Genomic DNA, 23,021 nt, shown 5'->3' on the forward strand with positions numbered 1-23,021 from the left:
GAAAAGTCCCAGGGACCCACCATACCTTGCACTAATATCTTGCAGCAAGGCTCACCTTCACTGTTCTCAGCCTTTCCAGCAGAAGGCACGTGCTTCTCAGGAGCCACATCATCAGTGCGTGTTCCTGGGGACTTCAGGTGACTGACATTTTCTTTCTCCTTGTCTGCTTTCTTTTTAGGTGTTTCCTGGCTGCTATTGGAAGTGGCACGATGCTTCACAGGAGAAGCTGGATATTGTTTGGTGTTTTTAGGAGACTGAGGATAAGTCTTTGCAACTGTCCTAATGAGGGAAAACAAAAATCAAACACGGCCAGATGTTACACAGCTTGGAATCAAACTCCATCTTCACATTTCTCATTCTTTCTTGTCTGTGGCTACAGAGGAGTATCAGCTGTTTTGCACAATACTGAAAAGAACCACCTGGATGCAATCAGATCTTAAAATGCATGAAACTGACATAGAAGTGCACACAATTACAGAAAATTCTCATTAAAATAAACCAATAACACTGTCTAAGGTCTAGGTGAGAGATAGGAAATTGTGGACTACCTAAACCAATGATTTTAGTAATGACCATTTCAAAAGAATTCTGTCAACTTTACTGTTTGTACAGTCCTTCTCAACATGTAAACCAAAGCTATGGCCGCTCTGTCTGTAGAAATCATAATGAGCTACAATGTGCTGCTTTCATCTGAATACCACCTTGCAAACCATGGTCTTTTTCTAATTGTATCTAATTTTCCAAAAAAGCACCAAATACCAATATATACAAAGGTAAGGCTACTGAAAGAGACAGAAGTGATCAAACTATTATATTGTCAGCAACACTGTTTGAGTTAGTGCTTTTTTCAGCACCAACACAACAGACTCCAGACTCAGCCCCTGCAGCTTTTCAGAAGCTGCACTTGTGATGGCAATGCACAGCAGCAATACACCCCATTGCTTATCTGGCTGTAGCACACTTCAGGGAAAGTGAAACCCTGAAGTCAGTTCTGGGAAAGTGGAAGGGTAAAGATACTTGATATTAACTGAAAATAGGTGCACATAAAGAGAACAGATTACCAGGAAACATAAAACTACACACGAATGCTATTCATTATTTATGTAACACCAGTAACTAGCACTTGTAACATTAAGAAAGGCTGGGATGTGTGACTAAGTAGTATAGGAATAAAGAGATTACAATCTTAAAATAATGATTTATGTGAGTCTCATTAGAATAAATTATCTTACATTAAAGTGAATTACACATGTATTTCTAACCTTCTTCCTGGATATGCAATTATGATATAAATGTATTATCCCTTATCACTTTTTCATCTACACTATATAGAGTTTCATATACCAAACATGCTTTCTGGACTATACACTCATTCTGACCACAAGCATGAAAAACATGAACAGCAGCTGAAAATTAATGGACTGGAGTGGCCAGTTTTGTATAGATATAACTATAGTATTGTGTAGTCAGAAAGTATTATAACTAGAACAGCATTTGCATTACAGAGCAGACAATAAAAACAAGACATCTTTCAACTCCTCCCCAAACTCATGAATTCTGTAGAAAAAAAGGTTATTTTCTACCATATTAGACTGCTTTTGAAAGAGGTTGGGACATTAGACTACAAGGAGCTCACTCATAGCTGCCTGGTTTGTGGGGAGGAGAACACTGCAGAGCATTGCACCATCCCTACTTTCTTACTCCCACTGAAGAGCAACCACAGAGTCCAAAAGCCCTCAGGCTGCAGGAACAGTAGCACCCAACTAAATTTGAAGTTCAGCTCAGGTACCCCCTGCCTGCAGGCCCAGGAGCTCCTTGTCAGCTCAGCTCCTTGCCCTTGGTCCTTAGCTGAGCTCAGCTGTAGGAAAGCCTGTTCTTCTTGGCTTCCTAACCTGCTGATCCTGACATGACGTCCTGGCTTGTCCTTGGGCTTGCCTCAGTAAGGCCTTTGTTGGCTGTCAATGGGCTCTGGGTTGACCCTGGTCACTTCTTTTGCCTGCCATGGGACAGGGTGCTGTGGGCAAGGTCCCTGTCCTTGCCCATGTCCTGCTGCCACCCATGACTCCTGCTGTTCCATGACAGAAGCAGGCTTTGGAAGATGTAAACAGGCAAGCCTGATTCCAGTTCTTGAAAAAAACAGCAATAGGAGAAGCCAATGAGTTTGGTTGTGTTGACCAAATCTGGTTTTAGCATTGTCTTTAGATTCCTCTTAGGTTAAAGATGCATTTCCAGGTCCTTCTGAAAGCAAAGGCAAATTTCAAGGCCCCACCTACATGTGTATATCTCACACGCGCCTCATCACTGCAGTCATTTCCATCTGCATTTCATAAAAATATAATTGGTAAATAGAAATAATTTTTCTCATGTTTTCTGCAGCACAGAGGCTGCTTCTTGCTAATTAGACACTTCTTTAAAGAAGAGTTCCTTTTTGCTGTCTTTGGTTCAGATTTCCAACTTTACTGCACGTTCCTTGCAATGCTTTTGATTTAACTGTTGTGACAGAAGGAGCAAAACAGGCTAACAACTAAGATTGAGTCATTCTCAGTATTAGTGCAGAAGTAATTGTTCTCTAATAAAGACATGACAATCAAAGAGGTCGGTAGGAAGGAGTCTAGTCATGAGAGCCAGGTATCTTGCACTGCATAGGCATTAGAGCAGACTGGTTGTACAACTCAGCTGGTGGATTAGAAACATGTGCCGAATGTATTATTTAGCTACTGCATCTTTGAACTTTTAGACTTACAGTGATTTTTTTAACCAAAGTGCTACAGGATCTTAGACCAGAGCAACAAGAAAACAGTAAAGTTTCATATAAAGTAGCTAAAAGTGAGAAAAACAGAAGACTGATTACTGCAAGGATGAGAATAATGCAGTGTGTGAAGTGCAAAGCTGAGTAAGTTCATCAGGAATAAGAATATTTTTTCAGAATTTTTATATCATTTACTGGATGCTAGTAGAAAGTATTAAATTAACATTGTTTTCCTCCTTGTATTTAAAATATACTCTTAACTTAGCATCTTTAACATTCCTTGACACAGGCAGAATTCTCACTGGAAAAAACACTCCTTCTAAATAGTATTTAAGTTATTCTGCTTTACACCAAAAAGAGCCAAACTTGATTGAGAAGGCAGAAAAATGGAATTATTAAGAAAAAAAAATTATAATCACTTGTATAGGAGCCTGTTTAGGTTTAAACCATGATAAGAAAGTGGGAAACACAGAATTATGCCTGATAAGGATTAGAGAATTAAGATGACAAATCACTGAAGTCCAAGAAGTTGTAGCATGTCAGTTGCCAGACATCTCACTCATTCTCATAACTGGATTTTACAGGGGAATACAGAAGCACCTTCCTCTCTCCAAGAAGACATTAGTTTTCTCACCTAACTGCCCTGAGCTGACATGAGGGCAGCAGCATGATAGAAGCTGCCCCCTACATGCTCTGCTAGAACATCTATCAGGTGTGAGGATCCACTGATTCTTAATTACCATGGCTCCTATTTAATTACAAAAGAGATAGTCCAATCTGTAGAACAATGTCTCAGGAAGAGTATATGAGGGGTTCTGAGCTTACTTTTGCTAAGCAGAGAAAATAAAGCCCATGTAGCACACAAATGAGAGGTCACACCCAGCTCTGGCCATAAAGAGCAGGGCAGAGAACAGCAAGCTCTCCTGAACAGCCAGCTATGTGGCAGGTCACTGGTTACAGCTGTTCATGAGGCTGACTGTAAATCAGAAATCTTCAGCAATGCCAGAGCTGCATTATTTTTCTCCTTTCTCCCCATTAATTCAACAAAAACTCTGCTGAAACCACACCACAGACCTGCATGCTCTCAAGCCTGCTTTCTGACATTGCTCTGATCACAAGCTATTTCTGGGTTCTGACATTTTTGCTCTATCTGTGACACTTTCTCAAAAGCAGTTTTCTTTCACTCTTAGTTTTGATCTTTTGTAACCAAAGACAGATTCATTTCTCTTTTACATTTCTTAAAAGAGAAAAAAACTCAGCATAGGTCTGTAGAATAGTTTCTTGAATAGCTGCATTATTACAGATGCTTCAAAATGGTGAACTAGCCCATTATCTCGCTAACTGCTGAAAAATCCCTCAAAATACTCTTGATCCAACATTCTAGCCCTTGTTTTTATCTTTCCAAGTCAACACAAAAACTAAGAGTAGTAAATGTAGCACATATGAAATAAAATCAAAAATGGGCCACTGCAGAACATAGAAGCTATTTCTGAGGGGAATTCATGCAGACACCTTTCCAATAACTAAGTTTTAAACATTTTACAGGTTTGGAGGGCACTTTTTTTGTATTAGTCTATGTTCACATTCCATCAGTATTCTGCAATTTGACTGAGCATGCACATTTGTGACATCAAAAGTGTTTCCCCCAGACTACAGGGGGCTGTCACCCAACAGAACCACCAGTTAGAAACCATGAGCAAAGGACAATGACCAGCCTGGATCTGGAAAGGAAACATGAACCACCACCCAGCAGCAGCACCACTCATCAGCCACCTTTCTCTTCCCCCATCTCCTTCTCTCATGAGGCTATGCTTTGGCAAAAGAATGTGACTCAGAAGCTTGTCAGAGCTTTCAATTTTATTCACTGGCTTACACTATGGCTCATCTGAAGACACTTAAAACTAAATCCTACTTCCTTGATTCAGTCAGGTGCCATTGATTTATTTAGGGACTATTTACCCAAAGACATGTGAAGGACACAGGCTTTATTGCCTTCCTGATCTATAAGAAAGCACACTTACCTATTCTCTGAGGGATACTGCAAGAATAAACCGATTAATATACAGATCTTTGAAGATGAAGCATAAAATAAAAAATTGCCCAAACCCCTCATCCTGTTATTATTGATCCTGTGAAAGATCTGAAGAAAATAACCCCTTTATACCATCAGTATCCAATAGCAATTGAAAAAAATTAAAGACAATTTCTTAATTGTTCAAACACTCTAATCCATTAACTTTCATCTTATTCAGCTGATCCACATTAAGATTCAAAATAATAGTTTTGGATTTCTTTCTGTGACACTTCTTGACATATTTACTTTTCCAAATAACACCATGTTTTGGATTCCTTCCCCTCTTTTAACTGTTGTTCAGCATATTTTGATTTTTTCCCCTTTTCCCCGTTTACATCTGTATTTGTTCACTGATCTCAGACGTTATGTTTTTGGTGTTCACTGATCTCAGATGTTATGTTTTTGGGCTGACCTTTTTTGCTTTCTCAGTAAAATTTGCCCATCCAAAACATAAGTATTTTATTTATGTAATTACTGCAACTCTCTTCTGCCATTCATCAGTGGGTCTCTTTACACTGAGTTTTTATTGTCTTGTTTGATCCTGTTTCAGTTACTTGACCATGATTAAAAGAGCTTTTTATTTAATAAATAATGAAATAAGTATTAAGAAGACAAGTTACTGCTACTCAGAAACCAAAATGACAACTGTGAAGAAATGGTAACTAGAACAGTACCAAGAAAACGTGAATGCCAAGTCACATATTCTTAAGGAAAGAAATGCATACAGCTAATTGTCGTGTAATCACTGGCCATACTTGATTCTTTCCTCAACAGCTTTAGATGTTAAGGTGCTATGCAGGATCACTAACTACTAATGCTGTATATTTGTATATGCATATAATATGTATTCTTATTTCTTCGAGGGTGTTTTTTAAGTCATATAGTGTGCTAGAAGGAGAAAGATTAAACATGTAAAAGATTGTTAGGTTTGCAAGGAGAATGAGTATTTGTATACATATTTACTCAGACTTGAATGTCAGATAATGATCTTGCTGGTCAGTGGATTTAAATACAGGCAGTAAGGCTTTTGACATTCCTTTAGATTGTATCATCTTATGTCCTCAATGAAAATTAATAGTGGAATTTGAGTTATATGAAAAAATACATATATTATCACTATTATAATCTATATATAATAATAATACAATATGGTCATTCGCACACTTTTAACTTTAGAATTATGAGGGGAAGTTTTGAAAGTGCTGAAGCAGAACTCTGTTTCTGCAATCAGTAATAAACATGGATTTAAACTCTATTTACTGTATCTCTCATAAGGTCAAGGAGGGTGTTCTAATTGGGCCATGTTAAGATTAAATGCTTGGTAATACATTCCTAGCCATGGTTAGAATCAGATTCCCTTGAGAAAGAGAAGGAGGGGGGGGAAAAATGATCACTGCTGTGGCTCACAGTCACAGAGAAACCCACCAGAAGGCTTCTTAATTCCTACATGCAGCATCTGTTTCTTCTTCTAAAAACATTTTCCTTATAGGCATGAAAACATTTTACTGTACAAAGGTTATTATAATTTGCACCTCTGGGAAAAAAATTCTCTATAATTTCCTAATCTTTTTTGGAAATTAGTGCTTCAAATTAAGACTGGGCATACCTTTTTCATGAAGAACTAAAGAGTTGTCGTCTCCCAAGAACTTTTTCTTTTAACCACTGGACATTTCTCTGATGATCTGCAGTAATCTTTGCCTGCCCAGCAATCAGCACCTGACTCTAAGCTAATTCATTACCCAGCAAACATTTTGCTTAACTAAATGTATCTCTTGGTGGGTCTCTTTTTTGTCTCTTATACTGGCTGAACAAACTGAAAAATGCATTCTGAGCAGGGTGTATCAGTGCTTGCAGAATAATATACAGTCTTAGGGCTCAAACTTTTTTTTTTTTTACTTTACATTGCAGAGTGCTACTAGACAATGATCTGCTCAAAACTGTGATAAGAAAGCTGACTGTCATTACCATCGCATTTCATTCATTTTTTCATAAAATGAATGTAGTTCATACCACAGAATCTGATGACATTACATATATAATATCAGAAGTTTGAGAATTTGCAGCTTTATAAGAAAAACCAAGAAATGCAGTGTCCCAGTTACATGCAAGGGGATGTCTAAACCAGAAAGAATGCCGAGAGTCAGATGGTTTCCTTATGTTGTCTAACATCAAATTCACACACAAAATCACCCCTCACTAAAGGTCTATGCCCTCAGAGCTGAAAGAGAAAAGGAACACCAGCTGGTTTTTCAGGCAGAAGAAATTTCTCAGAAAGGGGATCATCAAGCCTGGTTCAAAATATGGCCAGCTTCAGATTAAAAAAGATAAATAAGACAATTTTCAAGACAGAAGTGGCACCCACGAACAAGGTCTAAGGGAACAAGTCCAAACCAATCAACCAGCCAAATAAATTAGGCAAGTACTGTAGACCAGGACTACTTTAGCATACTCCTACACTAGAGCCAGACTTAATATTCTGTTCTAAGAAACCCATTTGCTTAGACTTGAGTTTCAAGCTGTGGTACACATAAAACAGTTTTCAGCAAAAGACAATCAAGAAAAGCAAGTCAGTTGTCAGTAAGTCCAGATATGATATAGAACCACAGCTCTGCATTAAAAAAAAAAAAAAAAAAAAAAAGAAGAAGCAAAAGGCTCAAAAAACCCACTGAGGTCTGCAATTGAGCAAAGGTTAAAACCAATGGTTTAGATGACACATAGTTAAGTGTATTTATGGCACCAGATGGTCGTGCCAACAATAGGAAATGCATATATTAAATGCTGGAATTTCTAGTTAGTATTCATGATGAGTGCATTTCTTCACATTAGGCAGTTTCTTCAAAATCAAACAACAAAAGAAGCCTATTTAAAAATAAATGTGAAGTAAAATTTCATATGAATAATGAAATGCACTGTAATCTCAAGACTGAGGAAAGGTAGAGAGAACTGTCTCTAGTGGGTACTAACACAATATTACAGATATCAGATTTGTCATCTACAGCTCTCCTCTCACCCATCTGTATATGTGTGTATGTATTAGTAAAATTAACTAGATTTTATACAACACTTCAAAGGAAGTTCCTCAAGAATTTATGCCTTATTTACAGGTAATGAGAAATTCACAGGATATTTTTCCACTAATAAGAAAAGCATACTTAGGTGTTGCAGGCGATGCAGATCTTCTAGACATGGAAGCAGGAGAATCAGACCTTCTCAGAGGAGATCCCATACCAGATGAGGAACCAGGTGTTCCAGGTCGCTTCTCCTTCTTTATCTTCTCTGTCTAGAAGCACAGTTCATTTTCATTTCCATAATTAGGATCAATAAATCAAAAATGCATTTGATTGTTTTATTAGCAAGATGGCATATAAAGAGATTTGTGTGGCACACTTGTAAAAGCTTTTTAAACAGGCAGCTCACTTGTGAGCTGCTATTAATAGTTTTTTATTTTACACAGACATAGCACACACCCACCCCTGTCTTGCATGGGCAGAGCATGCAAATTTCATATAAGTAATACACATCACAGCCTCTGCAAGAGTTCTTGGGAGGGGTGGTGGCACTGGGTGGAATCTTCAAAATCATCCATATGCCTCTGCTTAGACATGATCAGCAGTGCAAACAGGAATCTCACAGAAATGCTGCTGCATGTAACACTGAATCACACCTAAGAATGACAGTACACAAATCTTTACTCCCAGCTTCGGTTCTCTCACTTGCAGCTAATTTAGATGGCATGAATCCCGCTATCATTAAGTATTACAAGATACAGGACCTTACATGAATGTTATAGCCCTAACACAGAATTTTTTTAAAGCATGCCTTAAGCTGTGTAGACTCAGTGAAGGTGAGTGCCTTGCCTTTTCTTTTCTGGGAACTCTGGTGGATCAATAATGCATCTTTTAAGCAAACATTAAAAATGTCCACAGAAAGAGTTAAAGCAATTGGTGTAAAACAGAGGCATTATCAATACACTTGGGGAATTTCTGAAATATATGGAGCTTGCCCATTAACCAGCAAGTGTGGATAGTCATACTCAGGAGGGAATTCTCTTTGTCATCCCCATTCCCAGAAGTTATAAGCAAGTCCAAAAACATACACTTCAGTGCCTCAGTTCTCTGAAAACAGGGGTGTTGGTGTTCCAATACCAGCACTCAGCACTGATTCCCAGGAGGAAGAAGATATTAAAATGCTCCTTAACAGAAGCACAAAGACAATAGGTGTTGGCAGGGCTAACTTTTCTACTGCTGTTTTCTATAGCAGGGGAAGCATTTCATTTGTATTCATGTAAAGTGAAAGATAACAAGCAGAAGCTGCATCAGTTTACCCAGTAGTGAAATCAAAACCATTACAAACTCACCTGAGTAACCTCAGCTGCAGGTGCCCCTTTCATGGCATTGGCAGTGGAGGGTGAAGTTGCCTTCTTCCTGTCGGTGCTTCGGGTGGGGGAAGGCTTGTAGGGAGATTTAAGAGGACTAGCTGGTGCTACACGAGGACAGATATGGAATACTAAAGAGTTATAGTACAATAGCAAGAGCAAAAAGGAGCATGGATAGAGGAAGTAAAGGAGGGGAGAAAACAGCATACTTTTATGTTATAATGTTCAAAGGTAGTTTTAAAGTGGTTTTTAGTGTTTTAAAATATCACATATAATGCATTCAACACGATCCTATGTTTATTAGAAATTTCTCATCTGAAACATTTTATAGGAAAAAAAAATCTCTAAAATATAACATTCTTTTCCTCATATATCTTTGGAATCACTAATTGACTAATACTGTGACTCTTTTTTCTTCTAAGTCCAGCTTCCTTGGTATATGATAAAAAGAGTAATCAGATAATGCTAACTGGGTGACTTTTGAAAGCATACTGCAAAACAGGAAAGGTGACAAGCATAGGGAGTTTTGTCTTTTTTAAACCTTAAACATGCAAAGGCTCCTAAATATGTTAATTACTTTCCAAATAATATTTAATTAAAAAGATTAACAAAAAAGCCCCCAAACCTAATCTAAATGCTGCTGTAGGTATTTCAGTTATTGTTATTTGAGGGAGACATAATTTTGAGTGTGACACATGCATTACAGCTTATAGGGCAGCTTTTTTATTAGCAATATGAACAGGATTTTTTAAATGGGACATTTTACTCCTGATTTTGTTCATATCGCCTTCTAAGATGAAACTTTCACATACATACAGAACAATCAACAGAGTATATGTTTTATCAGTAAGACATACACTAATTGCAATCAAGTGATAGAATGTTTCCAATTTTAGTTAACTAAAGTCAGGAGGAATATTGACTTTGAAAAAGCAGCAATTATCGCCAATGTAAAGAAAGTCACATTCCCAAATTTTTTACTGGAGACAGGCCTAAAAAAATTTTTATGACGCCTTTTTGAATACTTTGAAGTTTAACTGGACCTTTGTACTCTTTGTGCCACTTTCCAGCCAATTGGCATAAGGTCACTGTATATTATCAAAAATATTCAGAAACTTAAAAGCTGCCTAAGAGAAATATTTTTACTTCAACTGTTAAAAGAATTAATTATGCATCCAGTAACAATTGTGTGCCTGAATATCTTGACTTCAATTGATATTAATAATGTGTTGCTGTAGAGTCTGAAATTGAGGTTCCTCTTTCTAAGCTTACAGACAACGCAGTAGCAGAGCAATTTTGACCCCAGCATAATGACAGGAGACACAGCATGAGCTCCTGGAAAGGAAGATCCCTCTTCCTTATTCAGAAGCTACTTCTATGGTGAGAAGTAGATGACAAATGGGAGATGTCCCTCAACTATTTTGCTGGCAATTACTGACAAAATGTCAATGGTGCAACCCGTGCTACAGCCTGACTGTCTTGTGGGGAAATGACAAGAGGATGCTTGCTCCAAAAGCTGTTCCCAAAATCAGCTGCCCTGTTTCAGCTCAATGAAAAAGCAGTTTTCAGAACAAATTGTACCCTTGCCAGACATGCCAGTGTATTACTCTAAAGTGATGTGATGAAGAGAGATAAACCTGAGAGTTTACAAACAAAATGAGTGAGGAAGGACAGAAGTCATCCTTATTGAATTCTTTGAAAACAGAAAAAAATCAACCACAAGTGGTCTCAGCAATTCAGCTCAAAATCTTAAGAAGATGTACTGATCTAATTTTGACTTGGGTTTTGCTCACTCTTGACAGTAGCTGGTCCCTGAGCAGTAATCAAACTGGGCACTTTCTCAAGTACTATATGAAAATATTTCTGCTTCCAGTAGAGGTTGTTTTTAATGTAGAAACAATGGAAGGAATTTTAGAGGCATTCAGTATCAATGTACCTATGCACTGAACACAGAAGTAACGCACAAGGGAAAGTAGGTTTACTTAGCAATTCATTTTTAAACAGCTTTGCATGAAAAGTACAGATGCAGAACTTAAGCCTATTTTAACCAAGATGTTTGAAAACACTCATCATAAAAATGCTCAGCCTTTTATCATCTAAATAGTTTAATCCTGGAAAAGTGTTTCCTCTTGCAGACAGGCATTTGGGTGCATGCTTTGGGGTGCTTTTTTTGTTTGTTTGTTCTATTAAAAGCAAAAAGGGCTGTTAAACTTTTGTCTTGTTTCGGCCAATGCTATGACCAGGTATGGCTTTATAAGCAGAAACTACTCAAAGTCAGGCACTTGCCCAGGTATTAGCAGGACTGGAAACATTATTTTATGTAGATGCTTGCAAAATAATGGCTTTAATAGTCTACCCTTTACAGATAGGAATGGTAACTATCATCCCTTAAAGATCAATAGTTTCTGGAACTGACACCTTCCTATCAATAGTCTGGTTTTCCATATGTGTATTTACACCTATACATATATATAGGTGTCACATACACGCAGTCAAAGGCAAAAAAGATACTTAATTGAGAGAAACTGGAGCCCTGGTAAAAATAATTAAATCTCCATGGTGCACTGGGATTTTTGTTCTACATACTATTCAGGTATGACAGGGCTGACGTTAATAAATCAATCAAAGCCTCCGAGAGTGGTCACATCCTTGTCTAAAAACCTGTTCCTTAACAGGTTTTTTGATAGTCTGCAGTTTTAATGATTTTTTTTTTCTAAAATAGATATTCAGAATAGCACAGAAAAGATAATGTGCTTTTCAAAGATTTTAAATACACTGTTCTCTGAAACAACTTAGCTCATCATTGATTTTGTAGTATCCTGTAAATTGCCATTTGTTTCATAGTACTCCCTTTCTTTCAGCAGCTACATAAATGCAGCTAAAACACACCTCAGTGGTTTCAAAGTGAGGAAGTCACATTTTTACCTGGAGTATTGTACTGCTCAGAAAGCATTAATGTACTTCTGCTTCTGGCTAAAGATGACTGTGTGGGAGTCAGCAGTCGAGAAACAATAAAGTTTTCCATTGGACTAAGATGCATGCGGTGAGCTGAAGGATGGGAGCAAATAAAATAAAATTTAAAATGCAAAGAAATAAAACAATGTTACATTAAAATAACTGAAACAAAATGATGAAATGATTAAATGAAATGACAAAAAATTCTTGAACTTTTGAGATTTAAAATACTTGAAGATAATTTTCATTCCCTCTGAAAAAAACCTCTTAATTTCTCCATTGTTTTAATTTTCCAACTTATACACTACACACAGTAAGTTAAGATCATGTTGTATGTTGTTTTTACTCAGAAGCATGTTACATTCTGCAAATGGTTGCTTTCATGACTCAGCATGAAGAAAGTTTGTCTTCTTCCCCAGCAGGAAAGGTAAAACACTTGGTAGAACAGCGCAGCTGCTCACTAATGTGCCACCCGTGCTGGGACTGCATTTGAAATCTGCCATCTCACCGTGTTACGTAAGTCTTATTTATACAATATGCCTGCATTACTTCCTGCTCCATAAATATAAATGTCAACTATATAAGACATATATATATATATAGATGTTCCTATTACATGTATATATAGCCATCTGTCATAATAACCTCAAATCTTCTGATGAGCTTAAGCAATTCAAAAATTAAAATAAATTTACCTTCTCTTTTTCATTCTAGAAACAAGCCGTCATAATTTATTTCAGTAAATATATTTTTTCCCATTAGACTTTTAAAAAAATGGGTAGAAAGAAGCAAACACAAAATAAACCTAAAAAAATCCAAAGAGTTCATAGTGAGAGAAACCCTTCAGTCCTCTTTGTAGTGTTTAGCGACCACTAATCCTACAAGATGATCATCTTTTGTGGAGTCACTTGAGGATCAGAGTTTCATAAGAAATCAACGGGCTCTACAACTCTGGTCACCAGATTGAAGTCTCCCAGGTGGCTCATCAGACATATCCCTACATATGGAACATCCCGTATCTACTGCCACGCCACACCTTTGCTTTGCTTGTTTTGCCTTATTTTGATAGAAGGTCACAAGCAGTACAGTTATAGGAAATTGCTGCAGTCACAGCCTGTACTTACAACCTGGTTTGCTGGAGGATCAAAATTTGGAAAAGAATCAGTAAAAAGCCCATGGCATTTGTGCTGGACTATGATCTCCAGCACGGCAGCACAGCCTTGGGACAGGCTGCAGAACCATGTTATTAATACAGAATCTCTCAGATGTTTGAGTTCCTTTGAAAAACAGACATAAGCAAACCCCAAATCTCTATGGACCAGAAGTGCTTTAAGCAGAAGGAGAGTTGATGCTGGCAGGAGACCAGCAGGTTCACTTGCCTCTGTCAGGGGAATGCGTTATGGCCGCTGTGGAGGACGAGAGGCGTTTACTGATCGGCGACTCCATTTGCTTTGGCAGATTCATAGTAGAAGCTGAAAGTTTGTCACAGGCTGCAGAGAAATGCATTGAAGATATTTGTATTCACACCACAGTGTCGATAAACTCCAAAAATTAACCCTGCATCTGTACTCGTGGCCCTTGCACTGATCATAGCACTGAACTGGCATGAGATTGTGGCCACAGCTCTCTTCACAGAGAGCAGCAGGCACATGAGATGAGCTCTCTGACTGCTGAGGACCAGCACCCTAAGACACATGCTTTGGCATGCAACTTTTCTGCTTGTGAATTTAATATTTCAGTTTCACAAAAGCCTATTTTTTATACTGACACTGATAAATAATTTTATATCAGCACAAGCATAAAGTTACCCAAAGAAAACAAACTGCATACATGGCAACTCTGAACTCATCTTCATTCCCCCTCCCCTCTACCTTCAGTCTGGAAGAGCTGAAGTTCACATCAGATATTACTCTAATAAGAAAATGACATAACCAACATTTCTGCATCTATATGAGACCTCACTGTTTTAATGACTGAACTGGCATCAGCCATTTGGCTTTATCTTTCTGTGCTTGAGAAGAACTAAAAAAAAAACAAAAAAAAAAACAAAAAAAAAAGAGACAGTTTTTTTGGTATTTTTCTTCTGAAATACTATCTGATAAAATCTGCTTGAGCATAATATCAATTTCCTACCTTGGGATTTATTCAACTGAATGAAAGAGAAATCTTATTCAAGTATTAGTAGAGCATTAGTACCTCATGATCACTGTATGATACTCAGAAGCTAAAAGCAGAGATGCTTTGACCTCTACATTTGAATTTTATTTCTTTCAAACTCAAAACTATTTTCAGCTAGAGACATGTATGTGACCCTAATTCTGCATCTTCTAAAATACTGCATTCCCTATTATGTCCATCAAATCATAGTCTTAGTGGGGTTTCCAAGATTTGGCTCCATCTACTACAGAAAACAATGCAATTCACTACATTTCCTTTTTTAAAAAAGCAGATGTAATGCTGGTATGCTGCAAAACAACAGTTGCACAGGCAAATATCTTTGCACATGAACAACAATCAGTAAAAAAATTGAATCTGTTTGCACAGAAATATTAGTTCTGTGAGATCATAGGCAGAACAATATTTACTGTGAATTCTGCAGGAGTAATAGCCAAACTTAACTCCTCCTTTGGGGGAGAGAACAAACCTGCTTCTCAAAAGCATGGGCTGTGTTTTCTTTTCAAACTACCAAGTACATTTGCAATCAAATCAAATCACATTTTTAATTTGAAATCCTATAGGCAGTCCATTAGTTATTTTGGAAAACTCATACTTCAGAGCCCTTTTATGGGAATAATAATTAATAAAAAAAAGCCACAAATAAAACCCCACTAAAAAAACCCCACAAAAACAAAAAACAAAACCAAACTAAACCCGAACAATAGAAAACATGATTGCTTAAACAAAGTCAACCACTTGAGTTGATCAAAATTCATTCTAGGAAGCTGAAAACATAACATGGATGTTTGTACCAAATTTGCTTGTTTTCAAAATATTGCAGAAAAAGGCTCTTGAGATAGAAAAAGAGAGCTGTTTTGAAACATGGTCTTCATAACACATTTTCTTACTGTGCAACTGAAATTTTTCTCAACAGCACCTGTGCACATCCATTAGAACTGTCAACTATACATGTAATTACACACATACACACACACACACACACACACACACAGAGAGCACCCACAGAATTAAAAAAATGAGAATCTGAGCAGTAGAAGTCTACAGTTACTGAGAAAACCATGAAATGCCTCTACTGTGCTGGAATGTGAGGCATGCACTGCTCCACCATGGCAAAATTAAAAGGAAATTAAAAGACACTGGTCTACATCACTAAGGGTAATGCTGCAGAGTAGCAGACTGAAATCATAAGAAAACAGTGGTTAAGAAGAACAAGATCAGTGGATGGATTACAGTGATTAGAACAGTTATAAACGAGACACGATGGTACTGTGATTCTCTGAAATACCATTGAAGGAATCAGCAGGAGCAGTAGAGGTCACAGGGTCTGGAGGAAGGGTGTTGGCAGCTAAACCTAGAACAGGGGGTGGGGTATTTTCTGATTCACCTACACAGCAGAGAAATCAGAGCAAAAAGAAGTGAAAGAAATTACTGAAGAAGTTGGGGGAGCTGGAATTAAGCACAAACTGTATGACAAAGAAAACTGGTTTCTTTCTCAAAGTATAAGAGACTTATTTCATTATTATAATTTCCTGGCTTTTTTATTGGCATATCATGAAAACTATGATATGAAACAGTTTGTCTTTTTAAAGTTAAGAATACTTACACACTGTTTAAAAGAGAATAATTGTTATATTTCATCAACACCCAAACATGGATGTTTCTCCCTATAACATCAGTTTATTCAAACCTGACAAATTCAAATATATTATATGATTTAAAAGAGAAAACATGCACCTTTCTGAAATATAAAAGCAGCACATGACTCATTATGTAACAAAAAGAATTTCCTCTGAAGCCAAAGCAAAAATAGCAGCAACAGAATGTACGTGGGGAAAAAACCCAAACTATTTTAAACTGCACATGCTGCATAGTCATCTAGAAATTCCCATCAGGTTTTTAGAAGTACTAAACAAAAACAGAACATCTTTTGCAAGCCTTAGACAGCACTCAGTCCTTTGGTGAATATTAAATTTGCTAACTGTGTGCATGGGAAGACAATGTGGAAGAAGCTATTAAGGGAGACAGTGCACCAATTTTAATTTCAGCATTTAGCATCCTCCAAACTGATTCTGGCTACTCTATTAAAATGATCTGCATTCCTAAAGTTAGGAGGAAGCTGTCTCCACAGAAGGTATTAGGGAGAGGAAGCCGGGCAAGCAATTACAAAGCACTTATTCACGCCCCAAGGCAGCGGTACCACCCTGACTCTAAACCCATCATACTTACTATCTCCACAATCTCATGCATTTTGCACTTCCAGATCTGCAATGCAGGCAGCCTGTTTCACTTACCATCTCTGCCTCCTGAGCCTGCAGCCAGTGCTCCTCCCCACGACCATCGCTTCTGCTTCTGTTCCAGCTGCTGGCTGCGTTCGAGGGACCGGCGCATCATGGCTTCTAAACGTTCCTGGGAATTTTGGTACAAGCCCCAATCAGACACAAATCCCAGTCACTTCTTTGGGGGCTTCCTTCCCCTGCCTGCTGAAACCACGCTAAAAATACACAGTCCCCCTGTTGCTCCACACAAGATGCTTCCAGGAGCTTGCTCACAATAAAAGAAAAAGAACTGAATAAAGAAGGGATCAGCATGCTACCTACCTCCAGATATGTGTATCCTTTGTCTGCAAGCCACTGAGGTCACTACAGAGGCCTAAGTAAATAACACAGGTTGCATCACTGCCTAGCATCTGCTCCTGCTGGTGAGGCTGCTGCTGTGCTCTGGACTTAATTTGTATAAGAATAATGCTCACCAAGCATTAACTCCTTCTTGTCTATGCAGACATCAGAATCTTTTCCCATCCCTTTCTGAGCACAGTTAAATTGCTGCAATGCCAGTGGCTCCACCTAGTCACTCAGATAAATGATCACTTCAAACCCAAAGTAGGTTACTTTGCAGAATGCCCTACTTATTTATTTATTTTTACAAAAACTCCCTCCTTTCTTTTTTTTATGTTCCTGAAGTCTAGGCATTTAAGACCTTCTGATTTTTTTTTCTTCTCTGTGTATTTAATTTAGTGCATGCCTACCTCATACTGCTCCCAAGATTTACTTTTTTCCCCCTGCCACCCCCATGTTCTTCTCCATGAGTTAGGATTTTCACAGGGGGAAAATATAATTAATTTTTTCTCTCCCCAGATCTTGCTCTACCTTTAACTTACAGCTAAGTATGGTCATTTTATTCCCTATCCATCACCTCTTGACTCTCAAAAACCTTCAGTGAGTTTCATTCCCACCTCCTCCCTCTGCTAGTTTCTCAGTGATTTATTGTTGTGGCAATGATCCCTGCACTTTTTCTTTTCCTCCTTTCAAGCAGATAAAATGTGGTTCTTCCCCACCCACAATTCCATCATCTAACAGCCTCTTCCCTTCCTCCTCCCAGTACCTCATTCGCATCTGGCAACCTCCTCACCCTCACATTTCAGCAGCCCAACCCCTACTGTGAAAGATAAGTCTACTCTTGCTGCCTCCAGCTCCTGCCCCAGCTAGTTTTAGCCCTTTGATCCTATTAGTATTTTTGGTGCTATTCCTTATTACCTTCGCCATGTCCTTTTGGTCTAGTATAAAACTCCTACTCTTATCCACTTCAAACTGGATCCTGCAGGCTCCTGTGATTACATCATACCCATTTTGATTTTCATCAATCCCCTGCTCTATCTCCAATAGCTTTTAGCAGCTCAGATAAATTGTGTGGAAAACCCTTCATACATCTCTTGGCCAGATTACTTTCTCTCACTGATTAATGCCTTTGGTCTGCCTTTCCTGAGCTATTTTACCAAAAAATTTCAGTCTTTGTTTTAAGTGTTTCCTTCAGGGTCTACACTGGTGGTGAGCTCCTTCATCACATCAGACTCTAACATCAGGCACCTCCAGTAATCTCCACAGTTTTATATAGTATGTAAACTTTGCCTTACCTTCCTGGGCTTCTGACCCTGGTCACTGACTTTCTACATTGCCAGATGTCCCCTCATCTATTTCTGGTTATCTACAATATACTGCTGCCTCTTCCACATCTTTGAAGAATCTCTTCTACTACCATGACTTGCAGTAATTTATTTCTGAGCTCAATTTTTCCACCTCACTCAACTCTGCTACCAGTTATCCATCAGTATCAACAGCAAGCCACTACCTTTTCTAATCTTTAAGCTCTCTTCTAATTGTATTACAAACCACTCTCTCTATTTCTGTTACCCTCTATACAAAGAGTAAGAAAAGGAAACTCTTGCACCTTCTATCATCCCCAGCCCTCCTGTCCTTGTTACCCTTTGGCCAGGTGACCCACCCTGCTGTTTCAATTTCTGCTGCTGTGTGCAGGAAGACAATCTTTCAGTCGTGTTGTGAGCTCATGGTCTATCAGGTAACATCATTCAAAGACCACTGAGAACAGGCAGCTGCTCCCCTGCCCCCCTCCCCCCTGCCATCCCCCTCCTCTGTCTACTCAGTGCCATCAGTGTCCAGGCAGGCATGAAAATGAGAGCTCTGCCTCTTTCCTCCTCCCTGCAGAGCAAATGAAGGAAGCATCACAAGGCTCAAGCGCAGCCTCTTCGGCAAGAGCACAGAAACCCCTGAACACCCCATTCGCTTCTCACACACACCCTGCCTGTGAAAAAGAAACAATCTGTTTCCACTCTCTGGAATCTGAAGCCAGTCCTCTCTGCTTTAGTTTGTTACAGAATTTCTTTCTTCTCTTACTACTTGATGATAAAAGTTTCACATTTAAATCCTGTGTGTGCAGGCTTTGCTTACAAGTTTGTGCTTTTTTTACTTTTAGCTCCCCACCTCTTGAACTTAATTATGTTTGAGTCCCTTTTGTTAGTCTTTCCAAACCTCACATATTTCACATCACCAGTTCCTCTCTGCAGTGTGCCTCTTTTTGCCACTTTCTTCTACTATGCAGCTTGCCCCAGTCTATCTTTCTACCCACATTTTTTACCAAGGAAAATCACCCTCCCATTTCTTTCTCATTAAAGCATACTCTTACACAGAATCCTTTTTTCCCCCATTTCTAATGAATATTGTTAATCATTAATCAAAAAGGATAAGCTTAAAGCAGTCATGTTTCAATTAATCCTGTTTGCTGTCTTGTTTGGGGGTTTTTAACAATGCTTGGAGTAAGCAATATTCTATAGTTTGCAAACCAGAGAATACACTTATACCACCTACTATCAAAATATTGTTTCAACAATAAAATTCATGCTGAAATAGATTAAAGAAATTGAATGACATCTCATACACATTTGAAAGCCCATGATACCTACAATCTGAGGTTGAAATCAGTTACATTATTTAGAGTGGATTATTCATTTTCATTTGCAAAAAGCCTTTCATTAGAGCACTATAGAATATAATTATTAAAACTCACAAAACCTCTGCAGATACAGGTTAGATAAAGAACAATATGAAGGCTGCTTTACACAAAGAAAGGATAGTTATTAAAAAATATTTTAAGTTGGCACAAAACTAAAAAGCCAAAGAAAATAGTAAGACATAAGCAAGCATAGCATAAATAACTCATGCATTAATAATTTGTTCCATGATGAAAACTAAACCACAAGACAAAGCTTTTCTTCATCAGCAAACAATGCAGAAAACCCTTCCAGTCTATGTTACAGGTGAAGCACTTTACGGAAAACATATCAGACTATAGATGTGATCTCATTTGGGAACTCTAACAGCTACAGATAGAGGAAACAATGTCTGCTCTCAAGATATAGTGAGTTTTCACAAAAAACCTTATAATGCATAAGCACTGTGTGTAGGTTAAACTAAGAATGAATAAAATCACAATAGAGAGCCATCTACTGCTAACATCTAAAATATACATTACTTTCCAAAATCCAATTACTCATGCAAGTTTTCCTCAGCCTGAGCAGTAGAATAAGCACTTGTACTGTCTGAATTAAAAACAAACAAAAACCCACCCCTCAAAACTTAACCAAATGTCTTGTTTTCTCACAAATAAGTTCTTTCCTTTTTTCTGTGTAAAATATAACACAAATGTGACAAGGAAAAAATCATGTTTCAAGTTTGAGGGGTGGGTTCATCACAAGAGCAAGGGCTGGGGAAGGTGGGACTAAACTGGCAGATCCTTCAGTAGAATTCAAACAGCGTTTTAGAAATAAGGGACAAGAAACTGTGAAGGGAAGCTAGGAGGTGATGATGCCTCCTCTTCCCACTTTTCCTTCTTCTCTCACCCTCCCCTGTTCTATAGATTATTCCCCTGTGCACCCTCTTCTCCTTCAGAGGCTCCTGGACTTTCCTCCCACAGTTTAATCCATCCCCAAACAAGCGAGCGTCCTCTCCTGTCCTCCTGCCCACATAGCCTTCTCTCAGGCTCCTCAGCCTGGGGGAGGAGAAGGGTGGGAAGGAAAGGGAAAGAATCCAGACCCAGGCCTGCTTTAGCTTCCAAAAAAGACTTTGAACACTTTAAGCACAAAGGACCAGCCTGGTGAGCAGAGCTAGGAGTGGTACTCACATTATGACTGAACACTGGGAATCAGCCTCTCCCTCACCATTACAGAAGCCTGCCCTCACACGGGCAGTGTCTTGGGGAGCTGGATCAGGCTCACTGTGCTTGGCAAAAGCATCACGGTGTGCTCAGCCTCTTATGCCCATCTCTGGGGAAGTACAGGAGGCCCCTACAGGAGATGGGGTCAGCCCCCACTAAACAGACGCCTTGGGTTGGACCTGCCACTGCCTCTCACATCCAACAACTCTGCTCTCATTTCTTCACCAAAGGCAAACCATGAATGCAGGAAAGCTGATGGATACTCAGTCTTCCTACACGTCTCTGCCTTTCTGTCCTGCCCCTCTGAAAATTCTGAGGACAGGGTTTTGGATGTTTTTGTACTTGCCCCCTCCCTTTACAACCCTCACAAAGGGAATTGATTTTGCTTAGCTGCAGAAGGTTATTACAGCAGGAAATGCCGGGGAAGGAGCACATGACTTCAATGCTGTTATCACAAGAGAGAGACCTCCTACCCTTTGTTTCAGCTTTTTCCCATTTTTCTTACAAGAACTTGAAACAAAACATGTAACAAAATATTCTTAAATAAATTCTCTGCCATCACATAGAAGCCACAATAAGTATGTTAAAGTTGAACAACAAACGACAGGATACAATCTTCTCTTTAAGTAAAGTGAAAAATCAAATAAAAATTCAATGAATAGCTGTATGTTATTGTGAAACCATGCAGAAGTGTTTTACCTGTTTTGCAAAGTTATTTTGATGAAAAGACAGGGGGCAGAAAAATGGAGGTTAAGAACTGTGGATTTCTAAAGCTTTCTTTATCTAGGAATTGAGGAAATACTTTCTTTTTTTTTTTTTTTAACCACCACCCGCTTTTCCAAAAATCATTAATTCTTTATCAGTTGTGGGTAGCAGTGTTAGTGTTCTCCACATAATGTCATGCAGAGATATATACACACACCCTGCATTCAGAGAGCTGGACCAGAAATTGGACTCACTAGAGCAAAAAAAAGAACCTTAAATGATCTCAGCAGGGAGCCTAGAAGAGAGGAGGGCATGAAGATGCTTAAAAATATGTGATTCTGTTTTATGTTAGAATTTGAAAACAGCCTAGATTCTTCACTGCTTTAAGTACAAATTTCTGAGTTTCTGTCACCGAGGAAATATAGAACAACACATTATTTCTTTTTCATGGACAGTAAACAGAACAGAAAGAGAATCTTTCCCTTTTTGGAAACACTCATCTTTAAAGACTTCCTTCCAGAAAGGTGGTGCTTTATATTTGACAATCAGAGTCCCAGATATGTTAGCAATAGTAGATGACTATTCCAGGAGATCAGACAAAATTTTAAAAAATTGTTTTGGAAAGTGTTTTTGATGTACAGTGGTAGGCTCCTTACAGTTGTGGTGATGTGCTTTGCAGCTCCTGCAGTAATTGCTCACATGTCTCCAGTCCTGCTCCCACCCCCCATCATTTAATGTATGTCAATATTCAGCCCTGTTCAGTGCTGCCATACATCTCCCAGGGGACCTCACCTCCTCCTCTTTAAGCTTTTGTCTCCGCTTTTCTTCAACAGCTGCTCTCTTCTGCTCCTCTCTCTGCCTCTGCTCCTCCAGTCTTCTCCATCGCTCCTCCATTTGCTTTTCATACTGAAGTTTTGCTCTTCTCTCCTTCTCCAGTATCTGCTGCTCCCTAGCAGCTTGTGCAGAGAAAAAGGTGCATTTCACATCATGCAAATTTTCTTCTCTTTTAAAATTATTTGGTAACATGAAACAATAGTGTAAAACAACAAATGCAAGTACACAGGGTTTTAGTTGACTGGGATTGAAAATATAGTGCACAGAAGTGCTGAAATGATTAGTAAATCTGAGCAATTTGTTCAATACATAAATAGGGAAGCCCTTGTACACAAGCTGCCAGTTTGTACCCCTTATCTACGTAAAAAACAGTGTACAGAACAGTTTAGGATTTTTTTTTTTATGTTTCAAGTCCCTCTGAAACTTAAAGCCAAATTGTTTTTTCAGACACACTGCTCCTAGTAATCTTTGAAGGAAATCAGCTGTATATGTTGAAGCAAAAGCCCTTGGGACTTCTTTAAAATTGTGCTTCTTGTTACAGAGCTGCCTTTAAAATAGACACATGTAAATAACATATGCTATGTTTTCTTTGAAGTTTTGAAAATACATCTTTCAGCTGATTATTTGGTTCTACGTCTTTACCCACT

The 23,021-nt window shown here is 38.4% G+C and overlaps 1 protein-coding gene across 2 annotated transcripts in view; it reads right to left on the minus strand.

Moving 5' to 3' along the window:
• MAP7D2 (MAP7 domain containing 2) overlaps positions 1-23,021 on the minus strand; it is a 77,289-nt gene that overhangs the window by 8,962 nt on the left and 45,306 nt on the right. The window contains exons 3-9 of one of the 2 annotated variants that reach the window (XM_059839871.1): positions 22,333-22,496; positions 16,623-16,737; positions 13,533-13,643; positions 12,124-12,246; positions 9,181-9,329; positions 7,976-8,094; positions 56-279 (exon numbers count right to left, since the gene is read on the minus strand). In XM_059839871.1, the coding sequence (XP_059695854.1) occupies positions 56-279; positions 7,976-8,094; positions 9,181-9,329; positions 12,124-12,246; positions 13,533-13,643; positions 16,623-16,737; positions 22,333-22,496 (1,005 nt within the window). Of the gene's footprint in view, positions 1-55; positions 280-7,975; positions 8,104-9,180; positions 9,330-12,123; positions 12,247-13,532; positions 13,644-16,622; positions 16,738-22,332; positions 22,497-23,021 lie in introns of both variants that reach the window. The other variant, XM_059839870.1, reaches the window with a different exon arrangement.

Source organism: Haemorhous mexicanus, chromosome 2 (assembly GCF_027477595.1).
Source record: "Haemorhous mexicanus isolate bHaeMex1 chromosome 2, bHaeMex1.pri, whole genome shotgun sequence".
NCBI lineage: Eukaryota > Metazoa > Chordata > Aves > Passeriformes > Fringillidae > Haemorhous > Haemorhous mexicanus.